Raw genomic sequence first — 24309 nt, forward strand, 5'->3', positions numbered from 1 at the left:
CAAACAAACAAAAAGAAAAAAAATACCCACAAACTTTTGTACTTCCCATATAACATCAGATCTTATCAATTTTTCTATTTCACATTAAAATATTTATTTCATTTCAATACTATATGGAATAAATGTATAAATGACACATTTTCATATAAAGCCCAATTTCTTCCTATTAAGTCATTCAAGTTTTTTTTTTTTAAATGCAGGAACCAAACTAATACCTTAAGCTTTCTGAAAAGTCTTTAAGATTCTTTCATATATCCAACACATAGGAAAATGTGCCAAGTATCAGAAATCCATAATGAAATCCCCATCTCTGAGAAAGATTTTGTCATATGAGAGGAAGGATCTGGGGATTAGGACTCTTTCTCATGCCTAGTTTGTCTGATTGCTTGTTTGTTGTTTTCTGCCTGTCCTAGAACTTGCTCAGTAGACCAGGCTGGCCTCTGAACTCATGGAGTTCTCTGCCTCTGCTTCCTGAGTGTGCCCCACCTGACCTATATGAAACTCTTAATGAACATGTGTGATTCAATAATTTTTACTATCAGGTAACAGAAATGAACGTCAGAACACTCTAAAAATGTCCATGTGAACGTAGACCCAAGACTTATTCCTAGTTATCCTTGTTTGGTGGTAGCTTGGGTCAGCTGACAGAGTCTCAAAGCATCAGATACACAGTCTGATTTTCTTTTGTTTGGTGCTGTTCACATCTAGGTAAAGAAATTCATTTCTCAATGATGCTCCTTGATTCTCTCTCTTCCGTTATCCATCTGCTCTGTAATCACTTCAAATAGAACCTGTCTTGATAGCCATGTTGCAATGGACAAGCTTTGATCTTGTTCGGTTTCCAGTCTTTGGCTGGCTTTATCAGGAATGACTTGACTGAAAGGAAGTAATTTGTATCTCTGCACCTCAGAGGGTGGCTGGCACCTTCCCTTCATGTGGGCCATCCTTCTGTTCACCTTCCACTAACCCTTACATCGAATCAAGACTTCTCTCTCCCTGCATTAGCCCTTTAGCATATACTTGATTAGTTGGCTAGACAGATCAACTTACCTGGCACAAACTCTTGCCCGGGTCTGACACTCTAAATGGACTTTCTGTTGTTTTTGCTGCTGAAAAGTATTTAATCTCTGTGGTGGCCTTCATGATTCCATCACAGTGGATATTGACAGTGACTGAACCAGCTGGAAAATCTTACAAAACACAAACAAGAGTTAAGAGCTAAGTATAATGCCCACCAAGGTGTTTGTTTCAAGTTCATGAAGAAGAAAGACAATTAATTACATGCAACTTTCTAGGCCTCCCTGTCTCCCTGCCTCCCTCCCTCCCTCCCTCCCTTACTTCTTATCTCACTTCTTCCCTCCCTCCATTTATATATATTTCCATTTATCCAACCTTTTATTCATCTATCTATCCATCCATCCATCCATCCATCCATCCAACCATCCATCCATCTATCCATCTAAAGCCTTTCTGTAAAGAACTGGCTCAAAATGACTGACAAACTGTACTTTGGATTCTACTGTAAAATAGCAACAAAATTAAAATTACATAACAACCTGGGATCTTTCATTACAAAATATAAACACTTATTTCAATTAAAAAGTAATATTTTAGTGTAACATATTTAACAAATAGATGCAAAATTTGTCTTTGCCTCTATTTGAAGAATAAATTTTAACAGTTTTTACTTTGTCATTGAGATATTACTCAAATTCTCCTGGAATATGTCATTCAAAATCTGGGGTTCAGAAGAAGTCTAGTGAAAAGACCAACATCCTGAACAGCCATGAATGTTTAACTTTCTTAAACATTCTTCACAAGTCATCTTGTGAAGAAATACACATACCCCTGGTCATTTAGCTCAGGTAAATTCAAAGCTAATAAAGGAATCTGAAACCGAATAAGATCAAGGAGCTAAAATTTCCATCTTTGCATTCTTGAAAAGATATTTTACTTGTATTATATAATGTTAGGCACTAGAAAGTATCACTATCTTCCCCCAAAGTAGACATTCTACAAGAAGAAGAAAAATCACAACAGAGAGTCAGCATTGTAGCATACATCTCATGAGCTAATGTGGGGCCATGTGGTTCCAAGAAAGCTGGCGTGGCTAGAACCAAATAAAATTAGTTTCAGTAGATTTTATGTAATCTGTTTCAGCTTAATGTATGGTTTCAGCTTAAAACATTTTAAAATTGTTTTTCAGAAAAATAATACCTAGAAGTCATAAACTGAACATAAATTCACTCATCAATTGTTTCTTTCTCATGAAAGTTAAGCACAGTAAGCAGGGTCTCTTGATGTTGCTCTTTTCATGAGATGTGAAGTTATAATTTATCTTATCTAGAGCACAGCTTCATAATTAATAAAAAAAGTCAATGCTTTTGTTCATGCATTATATATTTCTTTCAACTTCTAATTAGTTTCCCCCCTGCTGTTAGGTTTGTTTCCTCATGGTGTTGCTGGTACCAGAGGAATACTTGTTTCTTCTGCATAGAAATTAGTTAATATTTCTAGTTGAAAACCTTAGCATGTTTTTAAGACTTAGCTATAAGCGGGAACTATAGTAATTTCAAATTGTTTTAGCCATTGGAAAAATTTGTTACCTGGGAAAATCGAGTGATTAGAGAAGCATCAAATTATTGAGCTGAAAGGGTGGGTAGACCCCTAACTAGAGGCATTTTCTCAGGTAAAAAACTAACCACATAAAGGGAAAGAAAAGAGTATGATAATTTCCTACCTTCTGAGCATCATTGAGTATAATATTGGATTTTTTTTTGCAATATTACCTGCTGAAAACAAGTGGTACTGGTGTTATCTCTTACAAAAAGTGAAAAATTCAAAAATTACTGATTCAGTTTCTAAGATTTAGCTTAGTTCAAATTCCACAATTGAGTGACACTATGTGGCATCTCTTTTTCTCTAAATGGTTTATTTCACTTAGTGTTTTTTTTTTTTTAATTTTCCTTCAACTTGTTATAAATACAAGGTTTCATTTTTTGAATGGTGAATAATATTCATGTAAATGCACATAAATTACACAAATCTTTTTTTTTTTTTTTTTTTTTTTTTTACCTATTTATTTTTTACAACATGACAGTGCAGGGTTCTTCTTCATATGATGATTTTTTTCCCTGTGGGGAATGCCCCCAATAGGACCAACGGAGTCAGACAGCAATGATATATTTAACTTCATAAGGAGGCTGTCTTTCTATAATATTGTGTTGTTCCATGCTCAGCAACAGGGTAGAGATTCTCTTCTCCACATCGTCTTTAGGGTTTGGTACTTTTTTGTCTTTCTGATAATAGCCATTCTGATGTAGTGAAGTGGTGAGGGTGCTGGCTGTCATCGTAGTCCCTGATGACTAGGGATCTTGAGCATTTTTCCTCATACATGTTGGTCACTTCTTTTATGTATCTATGTATATGATTTTCCTATTCTTTTGTAATTGAAAATTTATACATGATACTTTGGCCATAGCTTGCTCCTTCCCACCTCCTCCCATCTCTTTCTCTCGTCCTCACCCATCCATCTGTCTGCCTCCTTTTTCACTCTCTCTTTAGAAAACAAACAGGCAAAAGAGGAAAAAAGCAACCAAACCAGATTTAAAAAACAAACCAGCAAAACACACACACACACACACACACACACACACACAAGAAATAATAGGATTACTCTGTTGGTATTGAACTTCATATATCATCTATCCATCTGTCCATCCATCCATCCATCCATCCATCCATCCATCCATCCAGCTACCCATCTAAAGCCTCACTGTAAAGTTTGTAAAAACATTGACTATCTTTTAACTCTGTCAATCATTTCCTTTGCTGTGCTGTAGGGGATTTTTTGTTGTTGTTTGTGTTTGGGGTTTTTTTATTATTTTAATAAAATTTCATTTGTCTATTTTTGCATTTCTTGCTTATTCTTTAATCTTACAAAAAATTAAGCCCATCTCAGTGTTAAAATGTTTTTAAAATATTTTCTTCTAATTGTTTTAGAAACTTTGGTATATTTTATTCTTCCTACTACTCTAGGCATTAAGGATAGCATGCATAAATCTTAAGTAATGTGACTACTTTTATTTGACAACTAGATCTGCTACTTGGGAAATATTATTTAAGTGCTTCTTAATTTGCAATATTGACATTTTTGTATTGATTTATTTTAACTACATTTACTTTGATCCCTAGTACTAATTACTTAAAAATTGTGATTTATTTCATCATTTAAAAATCTGACAAGAGTACTAGGGGCTAGGAAGAAGAAAGTAAGAGAGAGAGAAAGAGAGAGAGAGAGAGAGATCTTCCCATGACGTTTCTGCATGTTTCTCCACAATAGGAAATACTGTCTGAACATTTGTAAGCATTTGTAAGTTACTGGAATAAAGACTCTGCTTCTGAGAACCCAACTGCACTGCCAGCTTAGTGAGGGAACCACAGAAGAGTTTAATAAACCACAGAGGAGTTTATATTGCTTGGAAATATAAATGTACTGTATAATCATTCGCTCAAGATTTACTTAATACACTTTGCAATTGTATTTTATATTTCCACATTTGTAAGATTAAATACAGTTTTATATAAAATATTTATGAAGTTCCTATTTTGGAACTTTTGAATAATAATTTTGTGCTCATTTTTTAAAAAACTGCCATAAAATCATAAGTAGTCTTACATTTTAAACAATATCTATTTTCACTATTTTTACTTTTTGCATCTATGTACATCTATGTATGGGTACATGTATGAGAAAGCAGGTATTGGTGGAAGCCAGGGTGGGTGTCAGATCTCCAGGTGCTGGAAGTTGTGACCAGCTCAAAGGAGGAGTTGGGAATCAACCTTGGGTCTTCTGGGAGAGCAGTGTGTACTCTTAACTGTCCAACCATTTCTCCAGTACAAAGTATTCTTCCATTTATGTCAAAACTTTCCAAAATTGATAAGCCAATTCTTATTTCTGTACATGCATATTGTATTATGAGGAAGCATGTGCTTATTCTGTCTTAAAGTTAGAATCTGATGCAGTTTAGTATGGAGCAAGAAAATATCAATAATCAAATGATTAGCTTCACAAATGAGATAAGACAATGATGAGAAGATCGGCAGAAGTGGCACCATGATTAAAAATACTGAAAAAGAATTGGGCTTTACAAAACAGCCAATAATTTTCCAAGGCTGGAACTGAAGACAGAAAAAAGAAGGAAACAGAAAGTTCTTTAATAAAAGTGAGTATATGTGAATCCTCATGCTACATAAAGGAAATAAATTTAATTCCATATTTAATAGCTACTATATATCAATGTATTCTCCACTGACATATTTAATGATGTTTGATGTTACTGGCTGCTATTTCCCTAAATGGTATACAAACCAAGTTCTAAGGATTTACACAATCTCACTTTTGCAAATCAGATTAATAATAACAATGTTGAACATGTGTGAATTAACACAGGAAGCACCTGCAGAGCAAACAGTTTCTGCAGGGAAGTGAAACCATTTATCATAAATCACAGGAAAGGAACTCAGGGAGAGGTTTTATTCTTATTAAAACATAAAATTTCTCACCTGCAGCTTTCATATGCCAGACACTCTTATTCCAGTGTGCTGGTCGTGTTCTGAGGCACTTGCTGGTTGATAGAAATTCAACCTCTAGAATTTCGCCAATTAGTTCATCTTTCAACAGAATGAATATCTCACCAGGATTCTGTAAGGCAAAAATGCAATAGATGAAGCATCTCAAAGAGTTGTCCTTTACCAAAGTTCCCACCACGTTTATTAGTGATCCAGTTGTTAAAACTTAGGTCTGTCCTGTAAGTTGATGATTCATTGCATTTTACATTTATTACTTTGATACCTATCAAATTTGATTCCATGCCCAAACCATGCTTTACAACTGAGAATCAGTGAGAACATAGTTACATCCTTTACCCTTGCTTCTTTCTGCACACCTGCTCATGACTTTCCACCCCAGACCCATTGCAAAGACACAAAGACTGGCAGCAATTATAGCAATTATTAATCCAGTAAGTAAGTTGTTTCCCAAGTATATTCTCTTTACCTTTCAACAGTTTCACTTCTCTCTCTCTCTCTCTCTCTCTCTCTCTCTCTCTCTGTGTGTGTGTGTGTGTGTGTGTGTATGTGTGTCTGTCTCTCTCTGTTTGTCTGTCTCTGTGTGTTTGTCTCTCTCTGTCTCTGTCTGTGTTTATCTCTGTCTCTCTCTGTCTCTCTCTTTCTCTCTCTGTGTGTATAAAGTTAACAAATTTAAGATTTAAGTTTAGGATTTCCTACCATTAAAACTCAATGAAAAATATTAATGCTGCCTAGTTCCACAGCTTGTGTAGTAGAAAGTTTTCTGGGTGTTCACTTATATAAGGGCCTATGATGGCGTCTGACATAACTAAAGTTACCCAACTGAAAATTTCAAGGTTTAATTATGGTAGAGAAGTTTGATCTGTGAACAGAGGTAAAATATAGAGATTGTTTTTGGAACTAAATCTAGAAAAAATATGATAATCAGGAACAATGAAATAAAGATAGAGATTGGGAATGGATAAAATGGACCTTTAAGATATCGATGTACTTTGTAGAAATTATGACAAACACTTTTTATAAAAGGGTACCTTCTCAAATACAAACTGAGACACACATGTGCACATGAAACACATAATTAATATACACACATGTATGCATGTACTGCATGCACACATACACACATGCTTGCACACACATGTACATACCCACCCTAGTTCTACATATACATACTCATAATATACACACATGCACTGCATACATGCATACACACACCCACGCACGCACACACACACACACCCTAGTTCTGAAATGGAAGAGACAACAGCTGTTCTTTCTCATAAGCAGTATAGTTTAATATTCTATTATAAACCCTGTTAAGAATTATCTAACTTGCAGATCCACATTCTTCCTTATTTTATCTGATACTGTGAAAAGTAAAATATTTTATGATTTTATCAGATATCATCTCTCAAAAGTTCTCATCATTGTAAATTCATCCTAATAGTAAATAGGAAACTCACTCACAGATACACTTTCAGATACATTTATTAAAAAGCCATTGAAGTAAATGTTTCTTACTCTAGTGCTATTGCTTTAAGCAAAATTACACACTAGTAAAACTGCCATCTTAGCAGGGAATACCAAGGCCTTCTTACAGATGGTATGTAATGCTACCAATTGCTCAGGTCCACTTTAGGCATTCTCCATTGTAGTGGTCATATTCCAAGCATTTATCCAAGTCTGTTTTGAACTTCTCTTTACATGAGTGAACACATCCTTCCTAACAGGAATTGCCATCATAGCAGCTTTTGCTCCTGCCGCTGACATATAACATGTCAGCTTTATAAGGAACGGGGTCATATCTGCTCTTCATATGTCTTGGCATCTGTCCGCTCAACCCTGAACAATGACTTCACATTTCACTTTAGGTCGAGCCATCAATAGCTATTGTTTAAAGTTCTTCAGTGTTCTTTTCATCACTCCTACATCATCCTACATCACTCCTTGCTTGACTCTATGGAATTGGTAAGAACAGGTGTGTTCTCCAAACATTTTATTCTCTAAGATCTTTTTTTCTCATTTATGAGCAGCCCCCCCCCCCCCCCCCCATGACATATGGTGCTTTTTATGGACCAGGGTCCTGCCATAAAAGAGGGCAGGATGCTACCTTTTAACCATTCCAGCAAAAAGTTCCGAGCAGAAGACACCCTTCATTTGTACCACAGTCTGCTTTCTTGGGTCCAAGACTCTCACAAGCACACAGGGCTTAAAAAGGCTTTAAAAAGCGTTGGTTTAATAGTTTGCTGTCATTGCCTTGAAATGCAAACTAATTTGAACAAAGGGGCTTTGCATTTGCATTCTGCACTGCAAGTTAAGTTAGCTGGTCCTGTTGAAAGATGACATTGCCTTCTTGATCAGCTCTTTCTTCCACTGCCTCCTCATAGCTATGCTTCCTACCAGAGTTCTAGCTCACATTTTATAGTACCCTCCCGCTAACTTTAGCATGCAAGAATTTTAGAACTTTCAAGTGAGCATTAACACGTTCCCATCTACATCTGTACCCAGCCATTACTAAGTCAATCTTTTTATCTTGTTAGGTCTCCTCATCCACAATACTCTGACATATCATTTTAATATCTTCTGAGCATTATGGATATAGTAGATCCTCTAAAAAATAAAATATGCCTATAAAATATGACAGTTTTGAATTGAGTATGATAGGCTCTGTTACTAACTAAACTACTCTCCATGTTGGGGCCTTACGTACATCTACAGCTCCCTGAAGTAAAGTGCTTAATCCAGGACAAAAGGTCTGGCTTTAGTTGCATGGCTACATTTGATCCAAGGAGAAAGCTTTAGGATGTTCAAATATCATTAATTTGTTTTTATTGCAAAGCTTCTGTAAGGCAAAGGACATTGTCAATAAGACAGAACGGCAACCAACAGATTGGGAAAAGATCTTTACCAATCCTACATCCGATAGAGGGATAATATCCAAGATATACAAAGAACTCCAGAAATTATACTCCAGACAACCAAATAATGCTATTAAAAATGGGGTACAGAGCTAAAAATTCTCAACAGAGGAAACTCGAATGGCCGAGAAGCACCTAAAGAAATGCTCAACATCCTTAGTCATCAGGGAAATGCAAATCAAAACAACCCTGAGATACCACCTCACACCAGTCAGAATGGCTAAGATCAAAAACTCAGGTGATAGTAGATGCTGATGAGGATGCGGAGAAAAAATACTCCTCCATTGTTGGTGGAATTGCAAGCTGGTACAACCACTCTGGAAATCAGTCTGGCGGTTCCTCAGAAAACTGGACATAGCATTACCTGAGGATCCAGCTATACCACTCCTGGGCATATACCCAGCAGATGCTCCAATGTATAACAAGGACATATGCTCTACTATGTTCATAGCAGCCTTATTTATAATAACCAGAAGCTGGAAAGAACCCAGATGCCCCTCAACAGAGGAATGGATACAAAAAATGTGGTACATCTACACAATGGAGTATTACTCAGTTATTAAAAATAATGAATTCAAGAAATTCTTAGGTAAATGGATGGAACTAGAAATTATCATCCTGAGTGAGTTAAATCAATCACAAAAGAACACACATGGTATTTACTCACTGATAAGCAGATGTTAGCCCAAAAGCTTGGAATAGCGAAGAATCAACCCGTAGACCACATGAAGCTCATGAAGAAGGAAGACCAAATGGGGATGCCTCAGTTCTCCTTAGAAGAAGTAACAAAAATACTCAAGGGAGCAAATATGGAAACAAAACGTGGGACAGAAACTGAAGGAGGGGCCATCTAGAGACCATTCCACCTGGGTATCCATCCCATGCACAGTCACCTAAGCTAGACACTGATGTGGATGGCTGGAAGTGCATGCTGACAAGAACATGATATAGCTGTCTCCTTAGAAGTCTGCCAGAAACTGACACATTCAGAGGATGATGCTCACAGCTAACCACTGATATGATCAAGGGTTTCCCAATGGAGAAGTTAGAGAGAAGACTGAAGGAGCAGAAAGTGTTTGTGACCCCATGAGGAGAGCAACAATGCCAATCAACCAGAGCTCCCCAGGGTCCAAACTACCAGCCTGGGAGCACATAGGGAGAGGGATCCATGACTCCAGCCTTATATGTAGGGGAAAATGGCCTTTTCTGACATAGGTTGCAGAGGAGATTCTTGATCCCATGAAGGATGAACACAGAGTGTGGGGGGGAATGTGAGGGTGGGGAGGGGGGAGTGGGGGCAGGGGGTAGGCGGGGGCACAGCCTCATAGAAGCATGAAGAAGGGAGATGGGATAGGAGGTTTCTGGGTGGTGGGGGGAATTGGGGTAAGGGGATAAAATCTGAAATGTAAACATAATACCCCCTCCCCCCCAAAAAGAAAAAAGAATACACAGAACATATTTACTTATTTGTTTCTCAAAGAGTTAGGGAATAATCCTTATAAGTAGAACAGTGAATCAATACTAATGAGAAAAATCACATTTTTTTCCTGTTTTTGAAGCAGAACAAGATTGTCAAGGCTTATGGAATTGATAATCTGTGGAAAGAAAGGTGCTGGGAAAGGTTACACAGCAGAAGAATCGATGTTCTCCAGCTCCTGGGATCACAGCTTAAAGCTCTTCCTCAGCTAGCGGTTTACAAAAGCCATCTCTATAGAACAAGAGCGGACAGTGAATGGAAATGCCATAGGAGGCAGGTCCACAGACCCAGCTTCTGTGCAGCTATGAGCAACAGGGCAGGGGTAGTGGTGGGGAACGGGGTGTGGAGGAGGGACAGCAAGTAACTTATTCACTTCCTAGGGAAGGAAGTCTGTCCCTTACTGGACACATGGTCACGTCAGTAGGTTAGAAATTAAAGAATTATGGGTTTCAGCAGTGCTAGGTATGAATGAGGCTTGCTACCAATTGCCTAGAAACTGTCAGAGACAGCACTGAGAGGCTCTGGAAACTTTAGGATCCCAGAGGCCTCTCTCTTGTCCCTCTGCTAGAGACAGCGTTGGTCTCTGGTCTCCGCCCACCCACTACCTAGAAGACTTCTCAGAAATGAGGTGAACTTCAAAGGTTGTCATCTCAGATCATTGGCATACACTGAACATTCTCCATGGAAACCAGAAACACAATTTTCACTCACCTGGAACCAAATGGTCTTTTCTGTGGTGCTTCAAATTATACTAAGATCTACTTACTGAGAGCCCAAGATTTGTCTGGGATAACTATTTTTGGTCCAAAGGATGAGATTATTTTGAAAATTTGAAGCATAATGTTGAGTTTAAAATGACTTATACGATCTCTTGACTTCCTTTTTTTAAAAGTAGGGTTCTCAAGACAGATTTGATATTGAAATACCTTAACTTTATCAAACCTGAAAGAATTCTATCCATATCCATAGAAATAAGAAAAGCCCATGATGATGTATTGAAAGGACCCTGACAAGTCAGCAGCATAAGAAATGTCTGTTTGACGACAACTGAAGCCTGCTACTGAACTTCAGTGTTCGTGTGACTAATACCGGGAGGGTTTTATAATACTCAAATTATACTGCTGCAGATATTTTTTAAATCAGCTATTTGGACTCATTGCATAACTCCCGGGGAACTATTTTTACTCTGAGTGTCATCTTATTTCCTACTTTGATTTCATCTATTTGAGACTAGATCAGTAATAAACTGTTCTCTCCCCCGTTTCTTCCATGGTTTCTGACTCCCTAGGAGCTGCCAGCATTGGCTATTTAGCTCCATTCTCCCCAGTGCAAGCTACCCATTCTGTTACCCATGTGGAAACTTGTCTTTGCCTATGCATCTGTGTCTAGTATCTGGAAGGTACACAGTTCAAATTCCCAGCACATCTGTGGTAGTATCTGAGTGGTTCTATTTTCTCAAGACCTGGCAGGAAAGTGACATAAAGGAGTAATTCCTCTGTCAGAACAGTGTGATGGGTGAAAGTAAGGAATTCAGCATTCAGCAACCCTAAAGAACATTCAGCTTTGCTGGCCACAGCATTGACAGACAGCATCAGAGACCTCCTGATCTCAGGGCACATACGCCAGCTTCTTCTAGATGGACCTTTCCAAGAATCTCCCATAAGGCTCTTTTATACTGTGGTCCTGTCCACCCAAGGACACTATAGATATAGAGATATAGCACTGAGATCCCAACTGTTCCAGTGGTTTATTTTAGTTAGTCAATCCTAGAAAGGCACAGGGGAAGAAACATCAAGAATGCTTTTATATTGTTACTTTCTCCAAACCCTCCTCTAACTATATTGTTAGTCCTGAGAGATTAGTTTGTCCATCTTGTATGGTGTCACCATTCCATAACACATTTACAATTTTAAAATAGTGATAAAAAATTAGTGATTTTAAGTACTATTAAACAGTAAATACCTCTTTAGGAAAATAAAATATTTAATCTGTTTATTCTGAAATCAAGTTATTAAAATCAAGTCATATATATATATACATATATATATGTATATATATATATATATATATATATATATATATATATATATGGCATGTATGTACCTTTTTAAAGTGTCAAGTCACATTTTATAAAAGTCAAACACTTGTATTAAACACCCACTAGGCGCCTGATAGTATTGTACGTTCTGAGGACGTAGTTGTGAAAAAGTGCAACCTGAAATTACATCACAGTAAAATGTGGTGTCCCCGAAAACAACAGGGCCATTAAATAAGGCCACCAGCACTGACCTCGCATGAAATTTCCCCAGGAAGCACTAGTACAGATGGTCTCAAAACTGCTAGGTCATCAGTTCTTTTCTGTCCACTTCTGTCCTCTGAATATTTTGCTCTTGCGTCTGTTGGAATGGTGACCTCAAGGTAGTCTTCGGGACCTGGCGAAAAATTGCATGAATACAATTTATTATCATCCCACCCACTACTAAAAGACCAGTTGCTGTGGAATAAATTTCATCAGTACAGGAAGTGAGTCTTGGATAGTTGAAATAATAATCTTTATCATTAAGATAAGATTTCTTGATTAAATACTATTGTAATACTTATGACTAAGCCACACTAGTTGCACGATTATATGTTCATCGGCTTGTCAAAGGTTCATAAAACTTTCAAATATCACAGTTTTCCATTGCTATTAATAAACTAGTAGAATATTAGAAAATTCATTTTGCATGACTACCATAAAGAAAAAGTTCTGTTAGTACATTTAGGCCAAAGTGGTACCTCACATATACAGATTCTAATCGTAAGTACTAATTATAAGCTGGAAATGGTTATTACACTGGCACCTCCAGAATTTGCAAGGCGGAAAAGGTAGGTATGCTAAAAGTTCAAGTCCACCCTGGGCTACATAATGAGTCCCAGGACAGGTTGGGCTAAAACATAAACATGCAACAATTATTAAGTAAAATAACGCTACTCACTAAGTTTAATAATGAGATACATGAATTGCTGGATGACTTAGCAGTTCACAGCCAGCCCTATTGCTCTTCCCAAAGATTCAAGTTCAGTTCTAGCACCCAGATCAGGCAGCTGGTGACTGCCTGTAACTCTATCTCCAGGGGATCTGACAGCTTCTGGCCTTCTAAACACTCACACATATGTGAATAGATTTCCATTGATACATATGCACAAACATACATAAAAGTAACGAAATACGAGTATTCATCAAAATATTTGTGTTCTATGAAAATAAGTGAGTAGATTCAAATGAGTTCTTTATGGCAATTCTAGAAACAATGAAATATATTAATTACTATATATTGCAGTGCTTAAAGAGGGGTAAAGTGACTGGTGTTTGTCTTGTTTAACAGGTAGCAGCCACAGTTAGCTTCAATTATCCAAACATTGTTCTCAAATGATAGAAAAAATAAAAACATGATGAATAATAATAAGCCTACTTAAAAAAAAAAAAAACAAAAACAAGCTACTCAGTGTCTTAAAACCCAAAGTATGTTTATTCAGATCCTAATGGCTTGAATTAGGATTTTCAGAATGAGGTCACATTTGTAACTTTTAGCATCACCTCAAAGTATCACTCATACCCCAAAAAAAAGGGGATTGCAAAAGAAAAAGTATTCTCTATAAAAATTGACCTGGGCAAGTAAAGAGAGCTTGCCTTTCCAGAATGGGCTCTTGCTGTTGTGCTGAGGAATACTTCCATGTTACCAGACAGGCTACTCTGCCATTTTAAAGGCATGTTGCAAACATGAACAGTACCTGCTCATCAAAGATGACTGACCATGCCCAATTCTGGCTGGTATAAGTGACCGCTACTTCTTTACAAGCCCAGAATTTGTGTCTTTTCTTTTAACTTCAGATAGGGTCGGCCATTCTTCCCAGTTTGCCTAATTAGGAGTTTTCTGGCTTCAATGATGAAAATTCTATGTGCCAGGAAACCCTCCTCCACACCTCAGCCCAAGCAAACTGGAAGAGTTGTCTTCCTTCTAAGTAAAGTTCTTAATATATAAAATTATAAAATTATCCATTGACACCTTAGAGGGACCCAATTCTTCCCATATGTCTTTAGTAGAGAGTTAAAAACTGCTAGATATCATTAGGAATAGTGTTGCTGATGGTATTTCTACATTGTAGGCACCCTTAAAGTTCACTGTTCCTGGGATTAACAAAAACCTCTCCAGCAGACAACTGGCCCCTTGAATGGCAGCTAACAGAATTTCTCTTATGTTGATTGCTATGAGTCTAGAGCTTTCCACCAACCTACCCATCTCTAGATGACTTGATATATGGTCACTATGGTTACCTGGCTTCTTTGAACACTTCAATATAGCCTCAAGGGAGCATATGCTGCTTCAGAAATACTGGAACCTCAAACATTGATGCCACTTAGCAAAAGACAGACCATATAAAGCTCAAGAAGAAGGAAGACCAAAGTGTGGATGTGTCAGTTCTTCTTAGAAGGGAGAACAAAATACTCACGGGAGGAAATATAGGGACAAAGTGTGGAGCAGAGACTGAAGGAAAGGCCATCCAGAGACTGCCCCACCTGGGGATCCAGCCCATGTACAGTCACCAAACCCAGATACTATTGTGAATGCCAAGAAGTGCTTTTTGACAGGAGCCTGATATAGTTATCTCCTGAAAGGCTCTGCCAGAGCCTGACGAATATAGAGGCAGATGCTTGCAGCTGACCATTTGACTGAACAACTTCATTGGGGTGCCCAATGAAGGACTGAAGGAGCTGAAGGGGTTTACAACCCCATAGGAAGAACATGGAGGGATCCATGACTCCAGCTGCATATGTAGCAGAGGATGGCCTTGTCGGGCAACTATGGGAGGAGAGGCCCTTGGTCCTGTGAAGGCTCAGTGACCTAGTGTAGAGGAATGCCAGGGCAGGGAGGTGGTAGAAGTGGATGGGTGGGTGAGGGAACACCCTCATAGAAGCAGGGAAATGGGGATGGGATAGGGGGCTTCTGGGGGGCTGGGAAAGGGGATAACATTTGAAATGTAAATAAAAAAATCCAATAAAAAAACATGACATCAGTCATATATAAATACTGTAGCCTTCGGTGGATATAAAGCTTATCTTTATGCTCGACAAGCTCTTGCTGACCGCTAGATGATGTCATCTGCAGCTGCTCCGATGTTTCCTGCCTCTTGCTGCTCTGGATCATGTCATAGCATGACATGCCCTAGTTAGGTAAGGAAGATGGAGAATACCTTAGTGAATCAGCAAAGAGTTTATGCAAAACCAGAAAAAGGGTTGGACCTACCTGAGGCCTGTGATTGGTATAGAGTCTGTGATGATTAAAATGCAAGGCATGTCATGATTGGTGGGATTATAGACTGAGCACCGGCATTCTGACTCTTTCCTAGCTGCAATAGGAGTCTATCTGCTACTCTTGTGGCGTTAATTTTAGATGCTTCTCATTTATAAACTGATGTCTCCCTTATCTCCGGCATTGGAATAAGTCCCCTTAAAACCACCTCCTAAATCAGTGTTTTTTTGATCTTTTTAATGCTGCAACCCTGTAATATAGTCCTTCCTTCATGTTGTGGTGACTCCCAACCATAAAACTATTTTCATTGCTACTTCATAACTGTGATTTTGCTACTGCTATGAATCTTTATGTAAATATCTGTGTTTTCCAATATTCTTAGGCAACCCCTGTGAAAGGGTAGGTTGACTCCATAAGGAGCACTACCCCACAAATAGAGAACCACTTTCCTAAATGCTATTTTGTGTCTACTTGTTGTCTTTACACAGGCAGGGCAGAGAAGACCTAGTCGGAGCTTCCAACCCCAGAACTGGGAACATTGATGAGAAAAAAAAGTTTCAAAGAACAACCCAGAGTAAAGACCATAAAATATTCAGAGCTCAGAGAAACAAGAGGCACCTTAAGAGAGTCAAGAATGGCTAAGGACGAAAGGACAGAATCTAAAACTACTAAGAGTGTAGTAGTATTGAGAAAGAGAGACTATGAGCATCCAAAGGGCTCAAAGTGCTAGAGAGTTATCAAGGATTCAGGTCTCAGTATCCAAAGTTCAGGAGCTGGAACTCTTAACTGTTAAGTGTTGTCAGCATAATCCTAGAACAATAAGCCAATTCTTTGGTCATCTAAAACAGTGGCTTTAAACCCGTGGGTCGTAAACACTTTTGGGAGTTGAATGACCTTTTCATGGGGGTTGCATAAGATTACCAGCAAATTATATATTTACATTATAATAAATAACCGTGGCAATGATATAGTTGTGAAACAGTCATGAAAATAATTTTATGGTTGGGGGTCATCACAACACGGGGGACTGTATTAAGGGGTCTTAGCACTGAGAAGGTTGAGAACCACTCCAAAATGAGAATGAAGATAGGAGAACCTTGGAGAGGAAGCAATGGAGCAGACGTCAGTGACTTCTAAGAGCCATTACATATTGTTTTGCTTCATTTCTGGTTTTGTAAAAGTTCAGGAACTAGTGCACAAAGCACCCCAAATTTCCAGATTTCTACTAATTCTGGTCTTATTTACAGCAGATGAAAATGATCTTTTATTTCTCTAGCAATTTAAAACTATTTTCTGAGCAGTCTCATTGTGCCTTTGTGTCCCTACCTCCTATATTCAACATTGCATGAAACTAGGGTTTTTTAATTGATGAAAGAACTAAGAGACAGATTTTACTTAATATAGTGTAAAACAAGGCATTCTATCATAGCAGTATCAAAGTGTTGTTGTCTTGGGAAAGGATTTCTCTGTGATGTTGGATTATAAAGAGCTACTTATTTATCCTAAGGATACAGCAAAATGAGATCTCTGTGATTGCAAATGAAAAGCGGGAAGCTAAATAAGCAGCAGGAAAATGAATAAAATATGCTGTAAGATTAAATATGTCACTCATTAAATCCTATCAGATAATATTTAACATTGAGAAACACTTTTATAGTATAACTTGAAAAATCCAAGCTAAAGAAACTGTCACCTTAAAGGTTAGTGTGTGTGTGTGTGTGTGTGTGTGTGTGGTATTAGGAATGAATGAGAATAGACTAACCCTTTCTATATCAAAATCATGGGAGTAGCTATCTCTAGATTCCAAGTTTTATCATATATATATATATATATATATATATATATATATATATGGGCAGTTGGAAAGTGTCAGTCTCATCTATGTAATATATCTATCAAATATATATCATGTATTATATATTACCAATTATATATAAAAATAATGATTTTTCTACAATGAAATGTATTTTACAGAATAATTTATAGAATAAAATATATGCATTTATTTCAAACCAAGGAATGGATTGTTCATGACCTCAGGCTAAATATATGCATCTATCTCCTTCTACAATATGCAGGTAAGACATAGATTGTCTAAGAAAATAATTGCTTTAGAACACTAGATATTGATATGTACTACTGAGTTAGAGCAAACATTGAATAGTTCTGAAAGATCAATGTTAATCAGAAATTAGATGAACACAGATTCCCAAGCAGATCAAACAGTGCCCAAAACATGTTTGGGAAACATAATTTCAAATATAAGGTTGGTTTTCTAAAACTAATTACTTTTCAAAATAAAGAAACTCCAGATTCAAACACCACCAAGCCGGGGCTCCTAAGATAAACAAATCAGACCAGTAGAGGCCCTAGGAAATCAAAGTTCAACAAATGAAAATCAAAGTTGTAACAACTCAAGAGTATTGGGACTTTCCCAGCTACAACTGTTGTTTGGGAAAAAGCATTTTGCCTTTGTCTGAATAAAACTTATATATTTTTTCTAGACAAAATATACTAGCCAAAAATGCCGGGCCTGGATAAGGTAACATGTGGAACCAGATATATTTTCTAATTTGCCAAAGTTAGCAGAGAAAGATAAGAGCTAGTCAGTTCTTCTCTGCAGTTTAAGTGGGTTGGAGAGATTGGCTTTGTGATGCATGTGTTCCAAGCAGTGTGCTCATAAAAGGTGCAGTAGCAACTGACAGGTGACAATAATTTTCAAGAAAAGTATTGTCTGTCACTAACACAGTTCACTCCCTGGGTCAATTCTCTATCACATAAGAGTCACCAAAATCAATACAAAGAACATCAACCCTGGCAAAATTAGTTTTATTTAATGGAATATTTTGGAAAACTTGTTAGTCATTGTGTTAGTTAACTTTCAATCAACATGATAAAATACCCCAGATAAATACTTAAAATAGCTTGGTTCAGAGAATGCTTGAATAGAATGCAGGAAGCCCTGGGTTCTAGCCCCAGGACTGACTAAATCAGGCATGGGAGCAGATGGACCTGGGAAGATTGGGAGTTCAAGACCACCTGTGGCTACATAATGAGTACAAGGCCAGTGTGGACTATATAACACCTTTCTACTGATACTTCATACACTGGTGTTCTTTTCAGTTTATCACTACACACTGGACTTTATTTTGAATATACACAAAACTAATCCCCATTCAATGCTGGGTTATTGAATTTCTGGTGACCATTCAGAGTGATTTGTAGAAAATTTTTTAATTGTGTGAGTTAAAAACATCCTCCCTCATTGTTGAGAAAAACAAAAAATTCTCTTCCTTTCCTAAAACTTTTCAAAATTCTAAAAAAAAACTAGAACTTTTATCCATGATGTTAAGACTCAAAGAAACAAATACAATTAGCCTAAAGCCATAAGTAGTGCATAACAGGAAAATCTTTTACAAAACTTTTACAAAATAAATAAAAAGAATATGGATTTTTTTCACCAAGAAAAAGAATAAAACTTCAATATTGTTTAAGAAATGGTCCTGTTTATTTGTTTCCATGTAAATTTTACATAACTAGGGGATATTTACAAAAATGTAATCTTGGCATGTAAACTCAAGTTACTGTAAAGAATTTGCATAATATATATAACATGTGATTTGTTTATATGGTATATATTTGAATATATATTTATTCAAGTTATATAACTTCTAATATAATTATGAATATAATATACATAAACTATGTGTATAAATATAAATTATAAAGTATTTATGTTTAAATATATAAATTATAAATTCTTAAGTATTTAAGATATAAATTCTTAGGTATTCTTAATATATACATTCTTAAGTATTCTTAGTATTCCTAAGAATTCTAGTATAAACATACATACTTACCAAATATAAGTATATCTTTTCTAATGAATCTCACATATGATTTTCAAAGATGTATACTTTAATTTGCATATTATGCCATACAAATTTAAATACATCTCTATACATATCCTAGCTATATATTCTATTACCACTTTACCTCAGACATTAGTATTAGATTCCAGATTGGTTTCCTCAACAGAACAATGAATGAAAGAGAAAAATCTTAATAACAATTTTATACATTTTCTCACCACTTTTTCTCCATTCTCTAAAAAATAAAAAAATAAAAAAAAATGTACTATTTTGTCCCATGTTGATCTTGATAAGCACTCAGTAGTATCAGTAAAAACAATTGAGTTATCCTCAATATATGGCTATAAATGAACTCCCATTTAGTGGTATCATAAAATGTTTGATTTCAAAAATATTCATTTTTAGATTGAAATGCCTAGTATGTTTTTAAATGAAGAATAAAATAAAAAATACAAATCTCTTTCTTTGCTCTATATGTGAAGTATAAAAATATAATGAGTCAGTCCCCAGTACATTCTTTAGTACCTTAGCTTTTAGTTTTGTTCTGGTCCTTTATCTTCTAGGACAAAATGGTAAGGTAGAGTAAATATTACTAACATTTAGAAAATACTATTCAAATGTATTTTCAGGAAAGTAATTACTGTGACTAGCAAGCATTTGATTACTAGCTAGAGCAGAACATGTCTAAATAAAACATAAATGATGGATCATGAGTAAACATTAGATTCTGATGGCTCAACATAAAGGGTCCCTTTATCCCTGGTTTACAGTTCTGTGAAACTCCAGCTTCCAACTATCTTGATATATAGTTTAAAGCTTTGTACTATACTGAGTTAACAGAGATTAATAGTCTATCTTTTCAAGGGGTCTTTGCTAGTGGTCCGCTGCTGCTGTGGGGTTTGAATCTACAGATCCAATCAAATATTGATTGAAAGTAGTCTATAAAACTATGCCTGTAGTAGACATAGACAGACACTTCTGTCACCATTAGTTCCTAAATTATACAGTACATACAATATTAGATTGCATTAAGTTATAGTAATTTAAAGATTGAAAATACTTGGGTATATGTGCATAGAACATATGCAAATGCTGTATCATTTACATAAGGGGTGTGGAGAACTTCTGATTATGGTAACTGTGGCATTCTGGAGTCAACTCTCGGAAGGTATCAAGCTTTGCATTTTAGAGTTTCTTCACTTTGATATTTAAGCTGATGTCCAGGAAAGGCTGGGAGCAGTAATGCCTTTACTACAGCAAATGACTGCTTCATTTTAAATATATATAAGAACGACCAAAAAGAAATGGATAAAGAAACAAATGTAGACAATAAAATAAAACCAAACAAGAGTTCATCACGATTCAAATAAAAATGTTTAAAAAAATTAGAATATGCATGATAAACTCAGGACCTTGAAACCTGAGACTGTACAGCCTCAGGAAAAAAATTCATCTATTTAATAAATTATGTAAAGCAGAGAAGTACTTTAAGACCAAAGAAATCCCTTTGTAAAGTATCAGATACCTGAACTCACATTCATAATTCAGACGTTTTGAGTAATATACATTTCAAACAATCCATCATTTTAATTGGAATTCTGAAGTAATAATGAACCATTAGTTTCTTAGAGAAAGAAAAAAAGACAGATATCCAATTCCTAAATGTTAAAGTTGTCACATAATAATTTTTCAGGATTTAATAAATTCTAAAAGGTACAAAACAGCACTACTGGCCTTTCTCTTAAATATATTAAGCTATTATTATACTTTTACTGTTGAAATCAACTAATTATTGTTTAAATTAGGGGAAAAATCAATATAGGGTACCTTAGCATATTCATTGCTGTGAAGAGACAGCATGACCACACCAGCTTTTATAAAGGACAACATGTAATTGGGGCTGACTTACAGGTTCAGAGGTTCAGCCCATTCTCATTATAGTGGGAACATGGCAGATCCAGGCAGGTATGGTACTGGAGGAGCTGAGAGTTCTACCTCTTGTTCCAAAGAAAGCTAGGAGAAGACTAGCTTTCAAGAAGTTAGGACATGGATCTTAAAGCCACACCTACAGTGACACACTTCCTCCAACAAGGCCACATCTACTCCAAGAAGGCCACATCTCCTTAATAGTGCCACTCTTTGGGTCAAGCGTATTCAAAACACCACACAGGGTCTCTGAATACTGTTGGTAATTTAAAAAATGTTCAAGTAGAATTAGATGCTGAGAGGTCTTTTCTTACTGATCTAGAGGATTTTCAGAATATTTTACAGGCAGTGCAGAATCCCCTAACCTAGTGAGCATCTGAGGAGAGAGGAGGACAAAGTTCACTAAGTAGGAAATACAGACAGCAGACCCTGAAAGGACAGATGCTGATCTCTGCCAACATGAGAGAACAGAAATTTATATGGCAGAGGTAAGTTGTTTATATGGAGATAGGAAAGTCCCTGTGATGCTTAGAATCGTGGCACAATGGCACAGTCTTTACCATAGAGCATAGGAATTGGACTCATTTCTTTCTATAGAAGCAAGAGAGGAGAAAACAACGAATTAGCAAATCTTGAGACAGGAAATAGGCAATATGAAGCCTAGTAGCAAACATGTGCATTAGAACAGTGACCAATGATAAGACTATTTCCCAGCACACCAAGCTACAAATAATTGTACTATGGTACGAAAACAGTGGGAAGTCAAGCAGCTGTCATTCAGCATGCATGAAGTCAGAGGCACCAAACACTAGTCACAATGCAACTACAATTTAAAACAGTATAAATTCTATGTAATACTGTCCCTCATGAGGCACTAAATATCATATCATTTCCCCTGAAATTTTGTATAGCTTCACAGATATTTATTGATACAAGTTTTATCTATCTATCTATCTATCTATCTATCTATCTATCTATCTATCATCTATAGCAATTATATATACATACTTATATGAGAATTTATACATCTATGTGTATATCCATTTATCTTTTCATGGATACATATGCCCATTTCATCTGTGGAATAAATCATTCCTATGAATATTTGTGTAGATATATGCATTCATTTTTCTTAGATAAGTAGTAGGAAAATGTCTAGAAAATAGGGCAGGTTTGTGTTTGAGTAGCTAAGAAACTACAAAACTTTCCCCAAAGTGGCTGTACCATAATAGATGTCCCAATACCAGCAGTATTGGGAGTTCCAGCTCTAAACAACAGCCTTGCTAATTTCAGCCATTATGGTGGTTATGTATGGCTTATAGTAGTTTTAATTTTTATTTCCCTGATGAATCATAGCATTGATAATGCTTTCCTTGCCTCCTTGCATTTTGGATGTTTTGTTTGATAGCACATCTATTTAAAATCTCTTGCTGAAAATTTTAGTTAAATCATTTGATTTCTTACCGTGCTTTCTGGATATCTACACATTCTGGAGTCAAGTCCTTTACAGCACATGTTCCTCCTGTTTATAAGGAAAAGCTTCTTCTTCGCATGCCAGGTCACTTTGGATGTGCTGCCAGATGTGAACTTTAACTTATGTGTTTATTTCTATAGTTATTCTTAGGTTTGCTTGGAGATGAAGTTTTATTATACCAAGACAGCTTGATTCCTTTTCAAACTTACTAAGTCTGTGCGGAAGAACCAGTATAGTTCATTATGTAGGGATAATTTTGCCTCCAGAACTTAGATACCTGATGCTTTGGGAGTAATGAAGCTTTACCACCCTTGCTAGAAGAGACACAAACTACATTCTGTCTTGAGTGAACTCATGTGTTTCTTGCATTGGTTTTGAGTAGGTTCTTGACATACATAAATGAACTTTATGGACAGAGCCCATTCTCCGTAGCCCTCTACATAGGCTTCTTTCCAACACTGGCCTCTGAACTCCAAACACTTTAGCCTTGTTGAGACATCCTTGCCATCTCGTAAACTCTGTGAAACCACTGGTCCACCTTCATTCTCTTTCCTTCAGAGGCTTGAGAAGCTTCCATTTGCAGGTTAGCCACTTCAGCACTAACCAAACCACCATCTACCTCTTAAGGATGACATCCCTGAGCTGCCTAATATCTACTATTTGAAAACTGTTGCTTTATATCTGTCAGGTTCTGTTGGACCTAATTACTCCAATTTGATAAGCAAAAGTCCCATGTGACCTTTTCATATTCTGTGTGTCAGCATGCATAATATATGTTTACTGTTTAAGGTCAATAATTTGAAATCAGGTTGGTTTCAAGGTTTATTCGACTGAACAGTGAGCAGGCACATCTGTGGTCAGTCGGACTGAGTTATGACAGGGATTTTCTTGAGAGAGATTAAAGTGCATTTGTCATTTTTAAGTAAGACTAATAATATTCCTTGCCATTGAGAAATCTTGCATTTTGTATGAAAAGATAGTATTTTGAAAGAAGCATATGCCTACTATGAGCTGGAAAGCTTCCAAAGACTTTTCTGTCTAGAGCAATAAAGAAATTCATTGATGTGGGTTTGAGGTGCTGTGTGCTATAGCATGTCAGTATTAGAAGATTGAGTAATTTGTTACACCAGAATTTTTAAGTGGCCTCTGTATGATGCTATGTAGGCAATTATGAATGTAAGAGCAAGATCAGCCCAAAGTAAAAGAAGTTGTGATAGTAAGATTCCAAGATTTTAGAAATGCTGCTTGTCGAGCCTGGGTGTGGCTCTGAAGAACCCTTTCCCTTCCTAACTGTAAATGGGGTAAAAAAAGGATTTTATCCATTTACAATGTATTGCTCAAGCAAGCATAAGAAGCCAAATGACTTCCATTAAACTGAACATTAAAGACATTTGAAAAATGGAAGAAAATGTTATTTTCCCATTGAGTTTTGTCTTTGAAAATAAGTAATTTCTGTAAACATGTGTTTTAAATTTTACTGAGTTAATATTTTTAAATTTTATATGTTTTGTTATTTTTTTCTAAGGCAAGTAATAAAAAGTTTAATGTGGTTGGAAGACTAAGGATGAATAAGAACAAATACATACACTCTTCACAACTTGTTCATATATATATATATATATATATATATATGTATAGGTATATGTATATACATATATATACGTGTGTGTGTATTTATCTATATAAAGTAAACCACAATAAAATATATTATTTTTGACATAAAAACAAATATATTATTTATTTATGTATTTATTTATTT

At 36.3% G+C, this 24309-nt stretch overlaps 1 protein-coding gene across 2 annotated transcripts in view; it reads right to left on the reverse strand.

Moving 5' to 3' along the window:
* The window catches only part of Bank1 (B cell scaffold protein with ankyrin repeats 1), a 233588-nt gene that overhangs the window by 162842 nt on the left and 46437 nt on the right, over positions 1–24309 (reverse strand). For both annotated transcript variants that reach the window (XM_034500593.2, XM_076933284.1), the window contains exons 3-5: positions 12274–12416; positions 5566–5704; positions 1051–1190 (exon numbers count right to left, since the gene is read on the reverse strand). In XM_034500593.2, the coding sequence (XP_034356484.1) occupies positions 1051–1190; positions 5566–5704; positions 12274–12416 (422 nt within the window). The remainder of the gene's footprint in view (positions 1–1050; positions 1191–5565; positions 5705–12273; positions 12417–24309) is intronic.

Source organism: Arvicanthis niloticus, chromosome 4, assembly GCF_011762505.2.
Source record: "Arvicanthis niloticus isolate mArvNil1 chromosome 4, mArvNil1.pat.X, whole genome shotgun sequence".
Lineage (NCBI taxonomy): Eukaryota > Metazoa > Chordata > Mammalia > Rodentia > Muridae > Arvicanthis > Arvicanthis niloticus.